A 23,138-nucleotide genomic window follows, 5' to 3' on the forward strand; every position below is an offset into this window, starting at 1 on the left:
TCTCTCTCTCTCTCTCTCTCTCTCTATATATATATATATATATATATATATTGATGATTATCAATCACATATAAACAATTATTGTGAACGGAGTAACAATTCGTTTTTTTTATAATATCTTGTAATCATAAAATATCAAAATTTTATTCAAATTTATATGATCCAATCGTAAACACAATCATGTCCTACGATAATAACAAATCCAACAATATTGAAAAGAAGAAATATGTAATAACAAATCACATTTTGTAAATAATATAATTTTTAGATACCTTTTAAAATCTTATAAATTTTCTTCAACTCTTATTTTTTCATTACTCACCAAAAGATTTTTGTCAATTGAAAAAATCTTGAAGTAGTCAAAATTTAACGTAATTATCAATCACGTATAAATAGTTATTGTTAATGAAGCTTAAATTCGAAAAAAGTTTATCATATCCCGTGATTACAAAATATCAAAATTTTATTCTAATTTATATGATCAAATCGTAAACACGATTTCTATGATTCAATCGTAAACACAATCATATCCTATGATAACAACAAATCCAACAATATTGAAAAAGAAATATGTAATAACAAATCACATTTTTTAATGAATATAATTTTTACATACCTTTTAAAATCTTTGAATTCCTCTTCAACTCTCACCTTCTTCATCCCTCACCAAAGGATTTTCTAGGATTCATTTTGTTTATTATTGAAACTTTGAAAAACAAATTTCATTAAGAAATAAAAGAAAGTAAATGAAAGAGCAAATCAAGAGTTGGAGGTTAAACTTGGGTATACAAAATTAAAAAATAACCCGAGTTAATTATGAACTATACATTTTTCATCCAGGGGCAAATAAGTCTTTAACATATTCAACATTTAAAAAAATCAAAAAAATGAGGAAAAAAAGATAGGAGGAGTTCTAAACATTAGAAGGTGTCACCTCATTATGTTTGGTTTCTCCTTTAATATATATATAGATTTGGAAGTGTTGTTTTGTTATATTTACATTAATTATTTTCAAGTATGCTCTTCTTATACTTACATCGCATATTTTTTGTTCTTATTAGTGGTGGAGGAAGATGGAAAAAAGTAAACAATGTTATCAGATAATGCATCTAATCAAGTTATGCAACGTGGTGTAATATTTTCACGCAACACTACACATAATATAGGTTGGTTAGCTAGTTGGACAAAAAATTGAAACAGAAGATGGATTTAAGTTATCGTACAAGTTTGATGGGAGTGTTTTTCTATTAGGCGATGGTAATGATGTTATCGGGTTTATGAATTTTGCTTCTAAATCAAGAAGACCGGCTACAGTTTATTTGTCGGTTGAAACTTCTGTTAGTGGTCGTTTTCAATAGGGTAGAGGAAGCAATATCGGAGGAGGTTCCAACTCTCCTCCAAACATTTAGGCTCGGCATATTTATCAGAGTAAAGAACAATTTTTCCCTCGGAATCAACCTCCGTTTTTTTTTTATCAACAACAGTTTCTACCTACTTATCAGAGTCAATAATAGTTTGTCTCTCATTATCAACCTCCATTCGTGATCAACAACAGTTTATACCTCAAAAGTAGGTTCCATATGTGTCTTAGTTTGTGCCACAAGAGGAACCTACCTATGATTATAACTACCTAAGATTGATGATCTAGATTCTGAAGATGGTGATGAAGAAAAAAAGGAGAGGGTGCAGGAGGAGGAAAATGAAGAAATACATCATGCTAGTACATTATTTTCGGCGATCAATGTTTTTTTATGGTATGCCTTCTGTATTCCCAACACTAGAACCTACGATCATAGACAACGAACTGCCCAATTATAAGCGCAATAAAGAAGAAATGATATTATCCTTGGGATTGAAATTTATTCAAGACTTCGAGTTTAAAGTCAATAGATCATCAAAGAGTAGATAAGAGGCAGTTTGTGTCCATGCAAATTGTAGTTGGATGATCAAGGTCTCAAGGGGAACTCAGTTGGAGCAAGTAAAATGTTTGAAGTTCAAAAATTGGAAGATCGAAACACTTGTTCAAAAACCCAATTGCGTCCGAATCATATGCAAGCAAATAGAAAAGTTTTGGGTCATACAGTAAAAAAAAAAAGTCATTGCAGATGAGAGTAAAAATTACCAGCCAAATGACATAAGAAATGATAATGAGTGAACTATACAATATTTTTGTTTCCTACATGCAAGATTGGAGTGTGAGATGTCGTGTTGTAGATTTTCATAGGGATACCCTATAATATTCATTTACCAGACTCCCTTTGTATTTTTACAATTTGGAGCGTCTGAATCCGGGTACTGTGACAAGGATAAGGATGGATGAGATGCAACGCTTTCAATGTTGTTTCGTCGCCCTTGGAGGCGTAGTATGAATAAGTTTTAGACTTTTTAGTTTACAATCATATATTTGTTGATTTTTATGTAAATCACGAAGTCAATTTTTATAGATATGACGTTTTTTAATAACTTGAAGTCGTTGATCGTGATAGACGATGATCGTTTAAAGTAGCAAAATTTGGGCACCATGTTCTTGGCTGTTGGTGTGTATGCAAATAACCAAATCGTACGGATTGCATATGGAGCTGGTAGATCTGAGAGTGGGGAGGCATGGATTTGGTTCTTGACAATGTTGAAGCAATGCATCGGAGAAGTGGAAGGGTTGGTATTCATATCCAACAGAGCTACTTCCACTAATCAAGCCATTACAACTGTATATCCAAGTGCCCATCATGATCTTTGTTGTCGATATTTAGAGATGAATGTTTACACAAGATATAAACAAGTTAAGGTGAAGAAAAAATTATTTTGGAAGATAGTTGTTTATGCCAAAAATCATATAAAATACAATTTCTGCCACAAAATTGTTTATACTGAAAATTGTGCCGAAACAACTTAAAGTTTCAATGTGGAACATTTAACAATTAAAGATTGATTAACTTTGAAGTTAACATTAACGAACTATAAAAAACAAAGATTAATCAACATGAGAGAATTGGTGATGCGGAAAAACCATTAAACGAGGGAAAAACTACGGACGGTACTCGAGATCGTCAATGCACTATGAACGTCAATCAGGGACGTCTTTCTTTTGTACAGTTACAACGATGTAAGTATATTTGTACGTTGGTCATGGAAAATAACAACGAATAATGATTGTTTTTGCAAATGAAATTTGTACAATAGAACTTCTGATGATCCAGGGTGATTCTTGTGATCTTCTGGCTTTTTATAGGTGCTGGGGATTGTGCCAACGGTTGAGTATAACTGCTATTGAATGACGAGAATGTTGGTATTAAATTGTCTTGAATCTTAGCTTTGACATTATGATCTTGTGAGTTAATGATGGCATGTGCTTTTATGATCTTGTCAATGAGGGATCGAAGAAAAATAATCCTCGACCGAGGGCCAATGATCTTGTGGTCGAAGATAACCACGATCGTGGGTATCTGATCGTCGATCATATGAATCTTGGTTATAGTATGGTCGAGGGAAAATCCTCGTTGGGGGAGGCAGTGAATTTTCACCTGAACAATTTGCCCCTCGAGATTTAAATTTAAAATGCAAAATGAAATTCAAATCTCCCATGAAAAATAAAACTTCGTCGGGTATTTTGCCACGTGGAGATCGAAGATTTGATACTGTTACTTGGTTACCAAATCGGTTTATTGAGAAATCGAATTGGTTGCATGAAAAACCGAATCTTCAAAGATTTGCTGACGTCACATGCGTCAGGCGCGTGGAGACAGTTGTAGTAGGACGCATGTTATTCATCGAACGGACGACACAAATTGCGTGACAGGTGTCGACCATTTGATGGTTGAACAATTTTCGTAATTCCGTATAAATAGAGGATTCATTCCGGATCCTTTCCTTTTTATGTTTGCCTAGAGTGTTCTTATAGAGAAATCGATTCCCCTTTTACACTCTCATCTTAGATTTCAAACTTTTGCTCCCTGATCATGAGAACGTTCGATAGAGACCAAGGTAGATATGAGAGAGCTTAGGGAGTTTACTAGCATACCAAGAACCGTGACGCTTGGTGCTCCAAGGAACCATCATCCGGAGGAATGCTTCGAGGGGTATTTCGTTCTATACGAATACCCCTTCAAGATAGGGATTTTATGGCCCATATTTCCACTCTCACGCTCCTTTTTGGAGTTGTTCCATCTGTCTCCAGAGCATATGATGCCCCAGTTCTGACGAATCATCGGTGTCATTGAGCATATGATGGTCGACTGGGAGTCTCCCTTCATCGTGTGTGAGCTTCTTGCTGCCTACTCGGTGAAGCAAATAGAGTCCCGGTTCAAAACACCGCGGCCAACGACTTGAAGGTGGAAGACCAAGTACGTCTTTGCCAAGCTGGCGAAGGTCAGCGAGCCGATGAGTGGATCACTTAGGTCTGGAACATCATCGGTAAGTTAATGACATTGCATTTTTTATTCGTTGAATGTTTTTTTGTGGTTTTTAACGTTTTGAGTGACTTATGCAGAAATTCATTTCGTTGATATCTCTTCTCATCCTGAAACTTAAGGAAAACTTGAGCTTTTCTTAGGATTGAGGATCTAAGTGGCTCCATTCGGGTTGGAGAGGTTCCTCGGGGTATAGGGGCCGAGGAAGGAGAGAGAGCAACGGTTGACATGGGTAAGTTTCCATGGAAATTTTCGATCTCAGAATCGATAATTTTCTTTCGTCGTTGATTTTATGCTTGATCTCAATGATTTGTTTAGGGTTTTTACCATGATACTATTTTTTTTCTAACGTCAAGTGGCACTGTTGATGGTTCTTTTACCCCTAGAGGCAGATGAGGAGATCCCTCTTATCCGGAGGGACTCGAAGAAGAAGGCTTTGACCTCAGGGTCGAAGCAAAAAAAGGTAGCCTTAGATTTCGCAAAGGCGCCGTGTTTCCCGATCATCAATCAGCTTTTTGTTGATGTGTCGAGGGGAGGCAAATTCATCTGTCAGTGTGATGTTTGTTGGGGCATCGAAGTCAAAACCTTTGTCCGTACAAGACAAGGGTAAGTCAAGTATGGATGCTCAGGGGCCATCCATGTCGACTCTAAAAATAAAGGTCCCTTCCGACTTCATAAAGTTGGACATTTTGGAGTCTAGGGAGATCTTCCATGTGATAGAGGATTTTCTCCTCCCTCATAATCAGAAGAGGTTCGCATGGACCTTGACCGAGGATCTAGACGCCCAAGTAGCTGGGCTTACTTTTATGGTAAGTATTTTCCGTTTGTCATGCATTTTTATGTCAAGTGTTCATTTGTCATGATCATAGATTTTTTACAAGCTCTTCAGCCGCTTTTGGATCTTCATGCCAAAATAGACAAGATCAAGGTTAAATAGTAACCCAGGCTATTAGTCGGGTGAACGACACTGAATTAGCCAAGGAGGTGGCCCAGATAAAGCTTGTCGACACCTTTTCTCGCTTAGAGGAAGAGAGTCGTGCCAAGGATATGCTGATAGATCAGTTGGTGGAGGCTCTCGTGGTAGTCTTGGCCTATGCCGACATGGTTAAGGCACCAAGGAATCCTTATTCGCAAGTGAAAAAGAGACCAGGTCCCTTAGGTCGGCCTTAGGAGAGTCGAGGGGGCAGGTGACGAAGTTACAAGAAGAGGAAGCCTCGTCTGAGGCATTTACCCATCTTAGGATGAGAGCAACCATTATGAAGCAACACCTAGCTGGGGAGGATCCTCTTAGGAACACCTGATAGGAGCTCGACTACTTCTTTATGGCTATCAATGCCGAAGAAGATCTAAAATCCAATGATGAAGTGGAACCACGAGTCGAAGAGGCCCAGGATGGGGTCGAGGAAGCTCAATCGGCCCCTTAGATTTCTTTTACTTTGGGGTTTTTAGGGTGACCGTTGGTGGTCGTGCCTTTTCATTTATAAGAATTTTTTGAAGTTAATACAAAGGTACTTTTGATCTTTCCATCATGTTTTTATTTTGTCGTGTGGATGCTTACCCTATGTAGTAAGGCTTTAGACAAATATTTCTAATAACAGTAGGTGCCATGGTCAGACGATATTTAGAATTTTTCTTAGAAAATCTAAAGCTTTCGTTCGATGTTTTTCAACGTCTAGAAGTCGAACGTTGTTCCTACGTTTCTAACGACTAAGGTCGCACATTGTTTGCACGTTTTTTATGATTAAGGTCGAACGTTTGAATATGGGATTCATAGGTATCGGATGAAGCCCTATCAAATAGAGCTTTTAGTCGTGTTCTGATGCACACCAATGTCGATTGCTCTCGTTAGCGACCACAAAGGAATACATATAAGACAAATGAGAGAAATCGCTCGATGAACGATGCTTGAAGATTGCAGCATCTTTTTGATAGTTAGAATCGATTCGTAGACCCACTGAGAAGAACCCGACCCAGTATTATTATAAAATTGGATTTCTGACGACTGGGGTCTTTTGTCGAACGTAAGTTTTTCGACGAATAAGGTCGAATACAATCGTAGGTTTTCCAACGACTAAGGTCGTAGGTTTTCGATGATTGGGGTCGAATATAATCCTAGGTTTTCTAACGAATAAGGTCATAGGTTTTCAATGACTAGGTTCGTTTTAGTTTCAAAGTACTTGTGCTCGCGTCTATCCATCTTAATCACTTGTAGGCATGAGTAGCTTCCAACTCCTTTCCTTCATCTTCGCCGCTTTCTACACCGCTTGAACTTCCTTTCTTGCTCTCATTCTCAAGTCCACACACACCTGCACACTGAAAATACTAGCAAAAACGTGAATATACCTGAGACAAAGTAATAGGCATAGAATAGGGAAAAACTTTACAAAAAGGTAAGAAAAATGCATGAGACACACTAGGACTGGACACAAAAGCGATGCAATTTATGCTATAAAATAAAAACAAAACGTGTGAAGCAAATATAACATAATCATTTTAATATTCATAATGAATCTTATATGTTCAAAAAAACATTCATCATATTTATCTATGAGAAATCTATTTTTAACAAATTCATTTGATTTTTGATAGATCAAGATCACATTCACCACTTAATTATAGAGAAGAAAAGCTCAGATTGGTCTGAATTTGGCATGATAAATACCGAGCCTGTACTAGAAGTCCAGACTAATCCGATCTTGTCTTGAGTTGATCTGGTCCAAAAAGGGTCTAGGCTTTTGTTTGGTCCGATAATTTGTTTTATTCCTATTCTTTTATTTGATAAAATATAATATATCTTAGGGGCTGTTTGTTTCCCTCTTAATGGTGACATTAAGAGGGAACCTCTTAATCGGTCAGAGGTTTGGGCTGTTTGGCAAAAAAAAAAGAGCCTCTTAATGGTTACATAAGGCTCTTAACCATTTTGCATCTCCTACCTCACTCAACCATTAAGATGACAATTCTTCCCACTTTACCCTTTACATGCTCCCTTTACCAGAKGCGTCTCCTTCACCCCACCCTCAYTCGTCTCCATCTTCTCCGGCTCGTCTCCTTCCCTCCCCCACCCTCACTCGTCGCCGTTCTTCACAGCCCCTCCCCCACCCTGATTCTCGATGATTCTCGATGATTCTCGTCTCCGGTCGCCTCTTCGTCGCCGCTCGTCGCCGTCGCCTCGTCGCCTTCCACAGCCTCACGTCGCCGCCTCGTCGCCTTCCACAGCCTCACGTCGCCGTCGCAGCCTCGTCGCCTTCCACAGCCTCACGTCGCCGTCGCATTTGGTTTAGGGTAGCATTTTTCTGTCTAGGGTTTGGTTTAGGGTAGCATTTTTCTTTGAAAATTGATGGTGTTTATTGCTAACTTCATGTTTGTAACAATGTTAATGATGATTGGATTACCTATATTTTGCAATTTCTTGAGGATTTGTGATCTTGATATGAAGAACATGAAGAAACAACATCTTTTTTTTCTAAAAAAATGTTCATAATTGATTGTATTTCTTGAGGGTTAAAATGGTAATTTTGTTGTCATTCAGAAAACAATTACCAAACAACTTTGTTTCATTCAGCACTTAACCATTCTGACCCTCTTAGCCATTCTAACCTCTTAGCTATTCTGAACTAAATCATTCAGCAACTGCCAAACAGCCCCTTATACATTATAAATATACTATTTGTCATCAAATTATTAAAATAATTAATTATTACTTCAAAATAGTTACAAATTTTATAAATTTACTATAAGAAAAAGTAAATAAATAACAAATTTAAAACAAATAAAATCTAACCCCTTTTTCATTTGGTAGCATTATCTAATCCCATAAAAATTAGTATTTATTTGGTCCGACTTAAAAAAGATCGACGGTTCAAGTCGATTTAAATTACATTGTGATCCAATATGAGTGTGGTCTAATAAGTTCATTTACATGGTCTAAATACTCGTCTATATCACAAAAAAATGATGAGTTTTTAGTTTTAACAAAAAATGATGAGTTTTCAGTTTTAACAAAAAAAATTATATATTTAACTCTATATTAAAAACGTATAAAATTATACTATTTCCCGAAAAAGGTAAAAAAAATATACTAATTTGATTAACATATTCAACTAGTAACATATATTAACAAGAAATAAAATAATATATACATATCATTTAAATGATTAAAAATTATTATTGTAACATCCTAAATATAACAATTTCAAGAAAGAGTGTTAGTTTGAGGGACAAATATATCATTATTGGAAGCCTGAGGACTGAAGTGGAAGAGTGTTAACAGATAATAGATATGTTTACATATAATAGAAATAAAAGGAATGGGTCCATTGGTGCAAAATCATAGCATTTTGGCTTGGAACAACAAAGCAGTCGACTTACAAAATCCAGGGACACAATGTATGCATTTAGCACGACCATGAATTGGCCAAAGATCGGAAAGACAATGTGAGTGCTTGGCATGACCAATGTGTGAAATCATTCATGGTCGTGTAAGTTTTTATGAAGGACTTGGGACAGTTGTATCGGTCTGTCTTAGTTGTGAAAGTATGTAAATCAATTTGACACACAAATATCATGTGTAATAATAGACCATTGGCCCAGTGTGTATGATATATATGTATAGGAGCTTGTATCTCTATGAGTTCAATTTCATGTTACTTATAGAATTAAGTGAGTATTCTTGTGACTTATTAAAAGGGATACACATTTAGTATGTATTCATAGATTTGTATGATATGTATTGCAGGCTTTTGAATAGATTTAGCATGATAAAAAGCATTTTGCTATATCAGATATATTACCTATGAAAACATATTTTTGCTATGTGTATGAATACAGATTGAGACAGTACTTCAACTTTGGAAGAGGTGAAAGCCTTAGTTTGAGTAAGGACCAAACATACGTCACAAGAGACTTTGTACTATGTCAATTATCAGTTTGTCATATGTTTCCACCATATAAATAAGTTGTAGACCTCTTAGTTCATGAAATCATTATATAAGTAGATATGTGCATATGTGTTTCAACACCATTTACAGTAATCGGTAACATGTTTTACCTGTGAAGTGTTAGTAAGACTTCAATGTTATTTTTATTCAGTGATTTTAGCATTATTAGTATTCAATGTGTTAGCATAAAAATCATGCATCTTAACAGAACAGAAAGTAGGCAGTAGCAAGGGAAATGAGAATGTCTAGTTAAGTACTAGGCAAAACATTGTGATTCCAGTTGTTTTAGTTACTGACTTATTAATGTATAGGTTAATTGGTGACACTTAGGGGTTGTTTGATTGGTTTTTGAGTAAGTGTTATATGGTTTTAGTTTTTTGTGTTGATTAATCTGCATGTATGGATTGAGAAAGTTTTTTGTTTGAGAGAGTTTTTACATAGATTTATTTATGATATTAAAGGTTATCGTATCTTTGAAGCATATCACATCCAAAATAGGTGTCTGAGTAGTGATGTGACAATTATCTTATCAAAAATATATGAAAAATATGGCTTTAAAATAATTTTAAATAAATCAAATGTTTGGTTAGGATCGAAGAGTCCAAAAGTCACATCTTGTTTTTTTAGTATATAGAAAATTGTGAATTTAGAATTTTCAAAGAAGAATAAAAACATCTTGCACATAAAATGAAATTATTTATTAAAAATAAAGGTGAAATTATATATTAAAATATAACAAAATTTAGTTTATTTTCTAGTTAATGCAACTATAACTTTTTTCCAATTAGTATACCATTTAGTTCTTTCTATTTCAATATATATATATATATATATATATGTGTATATATATATATATAATATTAATTAGAGTAAATTATGTCTCTTGGTCTTTGTGGTTTAAACGATATTACGCCTCCACTCATTTTTTAAATAATTATAGATTACATTCTTGTGGTATGCATTTATAATATTTTTGGTTTTTTATTCTAACTTTTTCAAAATAACTTGTTAAGTAGGTTAATTAGGGGTATTTTAGTCATTTATTTTCTTTGCCTTATATATATGTGTGAATTATTGGTATTGTAAATATTATGTGAATATTGAGTATATATTGTATTTTAGGATATATATATTAGTTTCCTATTTGTTAGGATAGTTTGTTATACATCTTGTATATGTACCGTTTCTTGGAAGGCGATAATCACGGGATTTCATCCTCTCACATGGTATCAAGAGCCTAGGCATTTTTCTCTCTCTTCTTCTCCGGCAACATCGACCCTACTTGCCGCCACCACCTGCAACCTTTTCGAGTGCTACGGCCCTCTCTTTGTAGCTGATGGCTCTTATCGATCCTACACCTAAATAGCCCCTACATCCGATTTATACTATGACCAACATCCATAACAAAATCCGTGTTCTTGATGGCAGCAAGGTCACCTACAACTCCTGAGTCGAGCTTTTCAAACTCTATGCTCGTGGGTATAAGGTGCTTCACCACATCGATGGTACGCTACAACCTGCTATGAACAACGATACTTATGATTTTTGACTCGAAATCAATGCCATCGTTCTTCAATGGATTTATGGCACCCTTCTTGATGACCTCCTCGTTCGAGTTCTGGATATCGATACAACCGCATACTAAGCATGGCAACAGATTCAAGAGATATTCACCAACAACAAAGGCTCCCGTGTGGTAACCCTTGAACACGAGTTTACTAATATCACTTTGCAATCGGTCTCATCCGTAGATGAGTATTGTCAAAAACTCAAGGACCTTGCGGACCAACTTTCAGATGTTAAGAGCCCCATCACCGAAAATCGCCTTGTCCTACAACTCATCCGTGGGTTACCATCGGAATACGACACGGTTGCATCCTTCATTAATCAGAGTCTTCTTTCATGGGACACTGCACGGAGTATGTTACAATTAGAACAACACCGCCAATCGGCTTGACAAAACCTTTCTGCCTCTAGTGCCATGGTTTTCCCTCAAGCACCTCCTTCGGATGATCGCTCGCCAAATAACTCACAGGATGTTGTTTATCACCCAACTGGGTCGATCTAGTCGCAGGGGACGTGGTTCCTCCAGCCATGGCCGACCTCAACAACCTTACCCCGCTGGCCTTCAAACCCCTCAACACTACCCCGGCCCCCATACCCTCCTTGGGCCTGGTGGGCTCCTCCCCCTTGCCCTCATCTCACGGTCCAACCATCACTTTGGCCTGTACCGTGGCCCAACCTGCCACCCTCCAACCCAGCAGCGACCAACACCCAACCGGAAGCCCACGTTGCTTTTTCCTCGACCTAGCAGTCCCATCTGGCCCAACAGCTCTCTTATGATGCTTTAAACCCGACAGACCTCGAACATGCGTTCCAAGCAATGCACCTTAATCAACCGGATCCGTCATGGTATATGGAAATAGGTGCTTCGTCTCACTTAATCAGGTAAGATCTCTACTCCCTCTACTTTTCCTTATAACAATTAATTTTTGTGGGCAATGGTAATCGTATTCCTGTTTTAGGATTCAGACACGCCCATAAAAAGGCCCAACCCATACCTATGCACTTCGAAATATTTGTTATACCCCCCATATTATTAAAAACTTGCTTTGTATTCACCAATTTACTAGTGACAATCTTCTCTCCATCGAATTTGACCCTTGTGGTTTTTCCGTGAAGGAACTCAAGACAGGGAGGATACTTTCACGCCACAATAGTTCCGGAGACCTTTATCCGCTCACCACGCCTACGTCCTCACCTACTGCACTTCTCACTAGTTCTCCTCCGGATGTTTGGCACAACCGTCTAGGATATCCTGGCACCGCAACTATAGATTTTCTTTGTACTCGTTCTTTGATCTTCTGTAATAAACATCAAATGTCGTTTATTTGTCATTCTTGTCAAGTTTCTAAGAACAAACGTTTACCTTTTATGGATTCTTCTTCTATCGTTTTTGCACCATTTGATATTAATACATTGTGATTTATGGACTTCTCCTGTACTTAGCAAATCTGGTTAGTAAATATCATATGGTGCTTTTTGATAACCACACACAATACATGTGGATTTACCCACTAAAATTTAAATCTGACACTTTTACCAACTTCACCAAATTCCATAACCTCATTAATACCCAATTTAACTGAAAAATAAAAAAGTTTCATTGTGACTTAGGGGGAGAATTTGACAACACCGAGTTCAAAACTTTTGCCTCACAACACGGTTTAACCTTTCGTGTTTCTTGCCCCCATACCTCTCAACAAAACGGCAAACCCGAGCGTATGATACGTCGTTTTAACGACATTGTTCACTCCTTATTAGCTCATGCACACCTCCCCCCCATCGTTTGGGTCGAAGCCTTGCACACCGCCACATACCTTCAAAACATCCTACCCACCAAAACGCTAAACTTTTCCACTCCTACTTCCGCACTCTACCTTCGCCCCCTACTTACGATCACCTACGCATGTTCGGTTGCACTTGCTACCCCGACACTTCTGCTACTCAAACACACAAACTCGACACCCGATCCACACGTTGTGTTTTCCTCGGTTACCCTACCAACTTCTGAAGCTATCGCTGTTATGATCCCACTAGTGGTAAAGTACTCCTCTCCCGTCATGTTGTATTTGATGAGAACTCCTTTCTATTTGCCAACCCTCTTCCATCTTCCTCCTATCAATTCCTCGACCCCCGATACCTACCTCCCTCCCTCAAGTTTTCAAAGCATCTCACCCGACCCTTCAATGACCCTACACCACCACATACCACACCTAGTCTGCCATAGACCACCTCACCTCCTCCACCATCTGCCCCTCGCCACCCCATGACCACCCGTTCCCAGCATGGTATTGTCAAACCCCAACAAATACTCAACCTTCACACTCATCTATCGAAACCCATCTCCCCCGTCCCATCCTCCTACACTAAAGCCCTTTCGGATCCTAACTGGTTAAATGTCATGAAAAACGAATTTAATGCGTTACAAGAAAACAATATGTGGGAGTTAGTTCCATGCCCTTTGGATCGGCCCATTATACGTTGCATGTGGCTTTTTCGCCACAAGTTTCTTGTTATTGGTACTTTACAACGTTACAAGGCCTGACTCATGGTAAATGGAAAATCACAAACGATTGGTATTGATTGTAACGAGACATTTAGCCCGGTTGTTAAACCAACCGCCATTCGTACAGTCTTAAGCCTGGTTATTTCCTGGGCATGGCTGATACACTAACTAGATGTCAAGAACGCTTTTTTACATGAGGATCTTCATGAAACCGTTTATATGCACCAACTGCCGGGTTTTGTCGACTCTACAGCCCCACATCATGTATGTCATCTTCGTAAGTCCTTATATGGACTTAAACAGGCTTCACGCGCCTGGTACCATTGCTTTGCCACATTTATTATTGCTAATGGCTTTCGCAGCAGCGCATGTGATAATTCATTATTTGTCTATCGTCATGGGGCACACACTGTTTATCTGCTTTTATATGTTGACGACATTGTGTTAACTGCATCTGATCCCGACCTTCTAAAGTCTATTATTACTACTCTATCTCGGGAGTTTGCCATGACCGATCTTGAGGCACTACACCATTTTCTAGGAATCTCAGTAACTCGCAACTCTCAGGGGTTATTATTGTCTCAAGCACAATATGCTCGCGAAATCTTGAAACGGGCATCCATGAGCACTTGCAATTTTTCCATCACACCGGGTGACACTGTCTCAAAATTGGATGGTGCCCTTTTGCCAGATGGAACTCTCTATCTTCACCTAGCCGGTGCCCTACAATGTCTCACTTTTACACAATCCAATATCACATATGCAGTCCAATAAGTTTGTCTCTTTATGCATGCTCTACGAAGCGCATTCTTCGGTATATCAAGGGCACTATTGACTATGGTCTCACTATTCACAGCTCTCCCCGACATAATCTCACCACTTATTCTGATGTGTATGACATATCATTTTGATAACTTAATTAAAATAAAAACCTATTTCAAATTATTATTAGTGATTTTCATTTTTTATTGCTATAATTTAAAAAATATTTAATTTTTTTTGAGTTTTTCTTATTAAGTTGCATGCAAATTAAATATTCTAGAGTAAAATATTTCTTAAATAAATATGTTACATTATTTTTTAGATATATTTTGTTTGTAAAAAAAATAACCTTCTTATTTTATATTGTTAAAAAAATACATATCTTTTAAAGTCCTCTCTAAAATATTAACGAAATAAACTGTGTTCTACAGTTTTTTAATATTGTTATATTAATAAATAATTTAAAAAAATTTATTTAATTTAATATATTTATACGTCAAATAAAAGTTTTTGAACAAATATAATATATTATTTAAAAGATAATATTTTTTGGTAAAAAAGAAACAATTCTTATTTTCTTTTTTCAAAAAAAAACGCATATTTTTAAAAAATATTAGCGAGATAAGTTATCTTCTAGCAGTTTTATTAATATTGGTATATTAATGATTAATTTAGAATTTTTTAATTCATTTAATATATTTATTAAATAACATGTAAAATATCTAAATATTAAAATTAAAAATACATTGTTTAATAAGAACTAGTGGATGCTATAATAAAATAATTTTGAAAGTACAATTTTGTAATAAGAAAGTCACATTATTATAGTACATGTGGACAACCTACATGGACAATGAAGTGACATGGAAACCTGTTATAATGAGTAAATTTAGATCAAAAGGTTACCCAATGCTATAATGGGTAAATGTTTTAAAGTACAATGTTCTAATAAAAAATAGTTTGAAAGTACATTGCTGTAATAAGAAAAACTGAAAGTACAATGCTATAATAAAGAAATTTATGAAAGTAGATTGCTATTTTGTGCATTTTGCTCTACTTTATATTATGAAACAATCAAAACTTTTATGAAATTATATATATACCAAATTAAATGAATGGTTGAGATTGAGTTGTAGTGGTTATACAAATATAAAAGGGTTGCATAATAACTCACTTCTCTCTCTCTTTCTTTCTATATATATATATATATATATATATATATATATATATATATGAATATAAAGGGAGCTTCAACGAGAAAAATAATTAAATAAGAGAATACGAAAACAATCAAATCACATGCAAAATCACATGTGTAACCACAAGGACCAAACATATACTTTACTAACATAATAATTTACTAAGTGATACCCTAACACGTGCCTCATCAATAAAAATCACCTCCAAAATTTTAACGTCTCATTCATGTCCATGAATCATGCGAATACACATATTCAAAGAGAGTAAGGTGGGGTTTGATTTTAAAGAGGTGCTGAAGTCTGAAATTTGATTTTACTTCTGATTTATAAGAGATGGTCCTGAAGTCTGAAATGTGGATCAGTAAGATTGTTTGTTTTTACGTCTGAAGTATGGAATTTGAATCGGTCAAACTACTGCAAAAATATAAAAGATAAATAGTTTTTTACAAAAGTATAAAAGATAAATAATTTTACTAACAAAACTATTTCAACCCCCAAAATATGAACCATTTGGTAGAGGACAGATTATGGTTAAGAGGTATTAAGAGATACTTAAAATTCCGAAGAACATTTAGAGCTTTTAAGCTCTTATTTTAAAAATAAAACAAACACTCTTAATACCCAAACGTCTGGACGAATCATATTTCAAAGGTATTAAGAGGTAACCTTGAAAAAACAAACAGGCTCCAAGTAAACACAAATTAAATAAATTTTAAAATAATAAAAATACTGATGTATATAAATTTCATTGATGTTGATGAGACATGAATTGGGACAAGTGATTTTTATCCGTGCCTCATACCAACCCTAGAGATAGGTATTTGGGGTTGGTAAAAAAGGGCCGGACTTGTTGGGTCGGATTAGGACCTGTCATGGTAGGACGGTTGGTTTGGACCAATTAAACAATTTCTCAGGGAGACCGATCACATGTTCGGTTAAGGGGATTCATAACAATCTTTTTTTTTTCCCCGATTAACTTGGATATCCAACCCACTATGTGAGCCGACTAATCCTCGAGCGATCACCTGTTTTGCGGGTAGCCTGGAGTCTGCGCATTTAAACCTCCGTGACCACAAGGGGATTTTTTTATTCCTCCTAAGATTTGAACCTGAAATGTCCATGACACTTTTGACCTTTGAAACCAAAACTTAAACCAATCAAACACCATCTATTTAATATTAACCAATATCTCATAATACCATATGCAAATACAACTCACATGAAAGAGACATCATTTTTTATTAAATATATAATAAGAAACTATCCAAAATCAAATTTTTTTTATCAAATGTATAATAAATAAATAAATAGTTCATATATTTATACTACCTTATAAACCAAATTTATCAAAAGTCTTAAAAATAATTTTTAATGCACAAAGTTCTATACATTTATGCACAAAGTCTTAAAAGTCTTAAAAATAACTCATAATGCATTATGAGTACTACTACTTTATGCATTTAATCTTAAAATCTCTTAATCTACAATTAAAATAACATATAGTGCAAGTTTTCAATGTACATTATTACCTTTTCTTTTCATGTTCCCAAGATACTTTTAACACATTTTACTCATACATTAACCCTCTCATACCTCTATGTCTTATCTCCATCGCTCAAGGTGAGATTCAAACTGATATTCACTATAAGTTATTAAAAGTTTTCTTATTCATCTCTCATTCAATTGCTCTAGAACTCTCAGTCTCGCTCTCGATCTCTTGATTCTTTGCTCTTGATGTAAATCGAACACATTTGTGGAGTCGTTTAAATACGTTGGATTTTAAATATATTGGATTTTAAACTGTCATGCAATTTTACTTATCGATAGACTGTAATTGGAACCAGAACTCTTATTTATTCAAACTGTATTGATATGTAAAAATCAAGTATAACTTATATCATCGTTAAATCATATCTAATAAAAACAATGAAACTTCATAATCGTTAAAGTTCACAGCTCTTGCCGCATTGCACAAGTACATAACTAGTTAAAAATAAAGGGCCAGTTATAACAATTAGTTAAAGATATTTTATCCTTGATCGGTTCAAGCTTATGTAAGGTTGGAATCAAGACTCGTTAACCGGTTGCAATTAACCGGTTTGACCATCTCTTCCTGGTGGGAGGTTCCTTTTCCAGAAGCAGGAGACCGGAACTCGAGATGCACAAACCGGTAACCCGTCCATTCCATATGGTCTTAATATATTTTTATTTATTAGCATATGATCAGGAACCAAAACGTTTTATTATTTGGAACATGCTATCACTTGCATCAGCAAACTTACAGGGAATTTACACCCAATAAAAGTAACCTTTCTAAGCAGGGACGGACCCAACAATTTTTTGATACGATGACACCATATAAAACTGTTGCACCTTCTAGAATAAGCGGTTACACCTTTCACGAACCTAAATTTTTATACCTTACCACAGAGGAACAATAAGGTGGCACGTGCCACCTAACCACCCCTCTAGGTCCGTTTTCTAAGCAGTTTCCACTGGCCAAACAACACCACCATTCCTCCTGTTGTTTGGTGAAGATTTTGGTTTGGGAGAGAGGTTAGTGAACTCCAAGGCCTGCAACCTGAGCTCAAGTGGGTAGTCTGCGATACATCCGATTCTGGGTCCGGCCCCGGTTGACCATTTCAGCGATAGTTGGTTTCCTAACTGGTATGACCGAGCCGCCTTCTTTGAATTGATCCTTTCTAGTATCGCAGTCTTGGGTACGTCTGCTTTTGGGCTTTGAAGACCCCCCGATAGACTCCTTTTGTAGCTCACGTTCTTCTTTAACTTTTCACCAGCTTCAACGGGTTGAGAAAGAATAGATTCTTCTTCTTCTCCTTCGTCTTCTTCTCCCTTTGTATCTGAAGAAATTGGAGTTTCAGGTTTAGGTCCGTTATTACTGGCGTTCTTGTGTTCATAGTTTTCGTAATCTTCATTTGCCTTCCGTATCTGATGCCAAATGAATACATACAAACGGTGTTACAGAGGATAGTTATAGATTGGCAGAGGCGGATTATAGATAAAATTTCAAGTGGGTTACAAAATAATTAACATAACATAAAATAAAACAAAAAAGTAGCTGTTTTTTTGTTTTTTGTTTAACCTTGATATCCGACCCGCTATGCGAGCCGACTAATCCCAGAACGACCACCTGCTTTGCAGATAGCCCGGAGTCACCACATGTGAACCTCCATGGTCACAAGGGGATTTTTATTCCTCCTTGGATTTGAACCTCGGACCTCCAGGTACTTTTGACCTTTGGAGCCAAGCTCAAACCAATCAGATACCACCCTTGTGGTTAAAAGTAGCTGCTTTAGTAGTTAGGTAACTGGTAAAATAGGTACGTCGGTAAAAAAAAACAAGAAATATGAAGGCCGACAAACAGTAAAGGGTCCCACAAGTAAATACATAAATAAGACATGCTGAATAGGGGGAACTGGGCATACTTCAACCGTGTCGAGATCAACACCATGTTCTTTGAGAAGTGATAAGAATAAGTTGAGGCTCTCATCTGTTGGACGGTAGTGTCCACTGTATGGAGAGATGGTCTGCAAACAACAAAAAATTGAGTTTAAAAAGAAAGGATTAGGTGAGGGACTGGAACTAGATAATGGTGATTAGGTAGAAAGGATACCTACTGATTACTTAAAAAATAACCTTACTCATCTTGAAAATATGAAAATTAATAATGTCTAATATGACAAAACATAGCCATCGAAATGCGTAATCGGTTATCATCAAAGATTAGTTATTATCGAAAAAACTAAGCCATCTGGGAATTAGCTGATAAATTAGCCAAGTTTGATAAAACTAGCTTATAATGTAGATAACAATTCAAAATGACATGTTCCAAAAATAATGGACATAATTGGAAAAAAAAAAAGACATGTAGCTCATTGAAACGTTATTTGAAGTAGTTTCAAAAGTTAAACGGAATTTTTCAATAACTTAATAAATAAGCTAGCTTATGGTCGCCAAACATGGCCAAAACCTCGTTTGGGGTGAAGAACTTACTTGTATGTTCTAATGGATTAGATTCTAGCAAGCCTATGATAAACCAAACCAAACTAAACATACACGGGATATCCCAATATTGCAGGCCTCTAATGTCTAATGATATCAACACATGATACTTCTCTCAAAAGCAAAACCATCAACTAAAAGCATTTGTCGTATACCTTAAGTGTCCCGTTCTCCACATCAAGCCTTCCTGCAGCTAAAGTAGCTCCCCCAGCGAGAAAGCTCGAATGATGGAACTTTCCTTTCTTCTTCTGGCAGTAGCAATAAGAGGGAAAAGAACGTGTTAACCATTTGATAGTGTGTGAGGATATGTGAGACCCCATTAGATTACTCTTTAGAAGAGTTCTTGAGGAGGGAAATCGAGTTTCAACATATATTGAAGAGAAAGTGTCCAAGTCTAAGATGATGTAGGACTCTTAACACGCCCCCTCCAATAGAGGCTAGACAGGATCTTGGCTTTGATACCATGTAAAAATATGTGGAACCCCATTAGATTACTCTCCAAAAGAGCCCTTGAGGAGAGAAATGAGGTTTCAACATATATTTAAGAGAAAGTGTCTAAGTCTAGCCGATGTTGAATTCTAACAGCTAGTTTTGCCATAGAACACAAGAGGTCGTGGCCTTTATTTTAAATCTCACCTCGCCAGCATAGAGTCTCTTAGAGGTACTCATCACAAATATCCACTTTGTCCCATTTGTTGTATCAAGGAGGAAATTGGTTCGACTGTGCATGATCTTTCCTTCAACGATGATATACTCGTAATGCTCTCTCTCTTGCTGTTCAGTGATCCAAGATTAACATTCTTGATTGTGTTTTTATTTTATAAAACAAAGTGTGTTTTTATTTTATAAAACAAAGTGCAATAAATCATGAAAAACATACAGGTCCAAGATACTTGATGCACTGTTGGCGAAGCTTTGATCTTGGACATTCTTTTAGATCAACCTCTTTTCCTTCTCCAACATCCAGCCTGCAAGAAACTGGAATTTAAAAATTGTCCATTTTCTACCATTTATGCATTTTACTATGGTCTTAACTTCATTCAAATTGCAAAATTAATAAAATGGTGATTCTGGATGAACCCCCTCCGCTTGCTAAATACACCCCCAATCATTTTCATCCTCAAACATCAACATCGACCTCCCTCTTTTTACATTTCCAATGCACGAATGACTCTAATTTGACCCAAAAGAGGGGTTCACTTATCAACACCAATAAGAAAATCAAGAGGCCTGATGAGATTCTCTTTCTTTCTTCAGCCCCTTCAGGTTGAGATCAAATCAGACTTTGGACTCATCAGTAATTAACATGTGTACCATTTCCACTAAAAGATTTCTTGCACAAAATTCATTCATACATCCTTCACAATTATTCTTACTGATGAAAAAACAACTAAGCATGCCAAAATCGACAATTATTGATCCCCAGCTTTCACTTTAATCATGTGGGGTCAGAACAAGAGGTGAAGAAAACGATTGATCATTTTAGTAGACATAAGCATACTCAAACCCCACTTTACATGATTTCCAACATTAAAGTTTGAAATGGGAAATAAATATGTGGTTCCTACAAACTCTTAGCCTTCAGATCTTATTGATATATTGGAGGATATACCGATATTTATTTAGATGACAAGAACACATATGATAAAATATCATAATAATTTATTGGCAGAACTGGTACTGGTGAAAACAAGTTTACAGCAGCAAATCAGCTATACATACCAGTAGAAAAATGGCTGGCCTGCATCAGCCTTGCACCATTCTTTATAATATATGTGCAAGCTATGCCCATACCGGTGTCTCGGATCAATCTGAAATTATTTGACACAAGATTTACAAAAGGGTCATAGTTATAACATGTTATCTTTTTGCAATTTGACTCTGGAGAAGGCAAAAATGTAAATCAAAAACCCAAAACTTACTGCTTCAATCCAGTGTTGAAATGCCAATTTATGAGCTTTGGAATCTAATGATAAACCCTTACCCACCTGCCAGAACAGTACAATTTTAGCCCTATTTGCTTAGATTCGAAGAAGAAGACAGAAACAGCAGGCTGTTCTCAAGAACAATCATTATCACGACGAACAAAATTTTGTTTTTCTTGTATGCTTGCTATACCTCTCCAATAAATCTTTCTTCCCAAAAGGAAGATATGGAAGGGGTACCTTAGAAGCGTTCAAAGAGATTCTGTTCCACCGAGAAGCTGCTGATTCTGGTTTTTGGAAATTGAAGAACGAAATAGTGCTGTGATTCAATCGGGCGAAATCAATCGCTTGCCACCTTCAAAAATATGCAAGGAGAATTCGTCATTGACACATCGCCAGTGAAATCAACGAAGAATCCAAATTGTGCACCAAGTGTTCGACCATACAACTATGTAGATCACAGAGGACAGATGATGAATAATTGCATATCCTTACGTCAAAATCATATAATCAACGGTTGAAATTACTGTACAAAACATGTTATAATAAACAAGCTCAAATCTCTCACTCTCTTCCTCACAAGTGTATAGTAATACCAAAGTTCCTCAGCAACAACGGCGGAATCTGCCAAGAGACGACGAGTGCGATAACCTCTATAAACCTTCTGAAGCTTCATGGCGGCGTCGGAGTGAGAGGTAGGGCTCTGACATTCAGCATCTGCCGCCGCAGATGGCAGCTGAATACCGGCGTTAAGGGAGGAAAATAAGGCTGCTCCCATTTCAGAATCTTCGATGTCAAGGTTCAATGAATGGGCGATATCAGATGAAGAGGAGTATAGAGAATAGGGTGGTGGTTTTGGTTTTAGATCGAAAGTTGTAGGGGTAGGGGGGCTGGTGTCGACCTCCATTAGAGAAATGGTAGTGGGGTTTTTGCGGGGAAGGTAGGGAGCCGGAAGAAATGGCAGCTATGGAGCCGTGGTGAGTTGAAACCACAGGGTGAAGTGGGGATGCCAATTGCCAACCTACCGACCAGTTCCGGTAGTAATATTTATGGTCAGTCATGCTCGTACAAGTAGGTATAACCATAATAATTAATAATATATTTCATAAAAATAATTTATTATTATTATTATTAATAAATAATTATCGGAGTGAATTACATTTTTAGTCCCTACTCTTTCATGATTTTAATGGATATAGTCCTCGATCTAAAAACTTAACCAAATATGGTGTTCTTAAGTTTTTGTTCTTAAGCTATTTCTTTCATATCAACTATGTCCCGTTTCCAATAGCGTTGCAGTTCTGCCATCTCCATTCTAGCCTCCATCCACGATGACTTCTCTTTTCTCCCCCCTCATTTTCTGTATTTCTCTTTGTCTCGCTCTCTTCACTATACAACTAAATCTAACCATCATCGATCAACAATAGAGGCCATATCTTTCTCCATCTTTCACAACAGTTATGCCTCTCTCCATCAGTCACCACCATCTATACATCATTCCATGACCATCGTAGCAGTACTATCTCCATTCTAGCCTCCATCCACGGTGACTTCCCCTCTCTCCTTCATTCCCCCTCTTCCTTCACTACACAACTAAATCTAGCCATCATCATCATCATCATCATCATCAACAACAACAACAACAAAAGGGTCATCTTTTTCTCCCTCTTTCACATCAACTATGCCCTCTCAATCAGTGACCACCATCTGCACATCACCTACCATCGTCGTAACACCTCTATCTCCATTCCTGCCACCATCCATAGTGACTTCCCATCTATCCTTCTTCATTCCCCCTCTCCCTTCACTACACAACT

At 36.6% G+C, this 23,138-nt stretch overlaps 1 protein-coding gene across 1 annotated transcript; it reads right to left on the reverse strand.

The window, feature by feature from the left end:
* Positions 1–17,593: 17,593 nt before the first annotated feature.
* Positions 17,594–22,323, reverse strand: LOC112521067 (IQ domain-containing protein IQM3-like). Its single transcript, XM_025129706.1, has 9 exons — positions 21,918–22,323; positions 21,562–21,676; positions 21,319–21,384; positions 21,119–21,207; positions 20,277–20,364; positions 20,033–20,170; positions 19,552–19,644; positions 18,820–18,921; positions 17,594–18,322 (listed from the first exon to the last, which is right to left on the reverse strand). Exons 1-9 carry the CDS (start codon positions 22,226–22,228, stop codon positions 17,855–17,857), a joined length of 1,470 nt encoding a protein of 489 aa, XP_024985474.1. The 5' UTR covers positions 22,229–22,323; the 3' UTR covers positions 17,594–17,854.
* Positions 22,324–23,138: the final 815 nt, after the last annotated feature.

The sequence above is a fragment of the Cynara cardunculus genome, assembly GCF_001531365.2.
Source record: "Cynara cardunculus var. scolymus isolate 2C chromosome LG 11, CcrdV1, whole genome shotgun sequence".
NCBI classification, from domain to species: Eukaryota; Viridiplantae; Streptophyta; class Magnoliopsida; order Asterales; family Asteraceae; genus Cynara; species Cynara cardunculus.

Coding starts and splice junctions, on each gene's coding strand:
- LOC112521067 (XM_025129706.1), bottom strand. CDS start 22,228: ATGGAGGTCGACACCAGCCCCCCTACCCCTACAACTTTCGATCTAAAA. Junction 19,645..20,032: donor AGAGACTCTATGCTGGCGAG/GTGAGATTTAAA, acceptor TGCTACTGCCAG/AAGAAGAAAGGAAAGTTCCA. Junction 18,922..19,551: donor TGGAGAACGGGACACTTAAG/GTATACGACAAA, acceptor TGTTGTTTGCAG/ACCATCTCTCCATACAGTGG.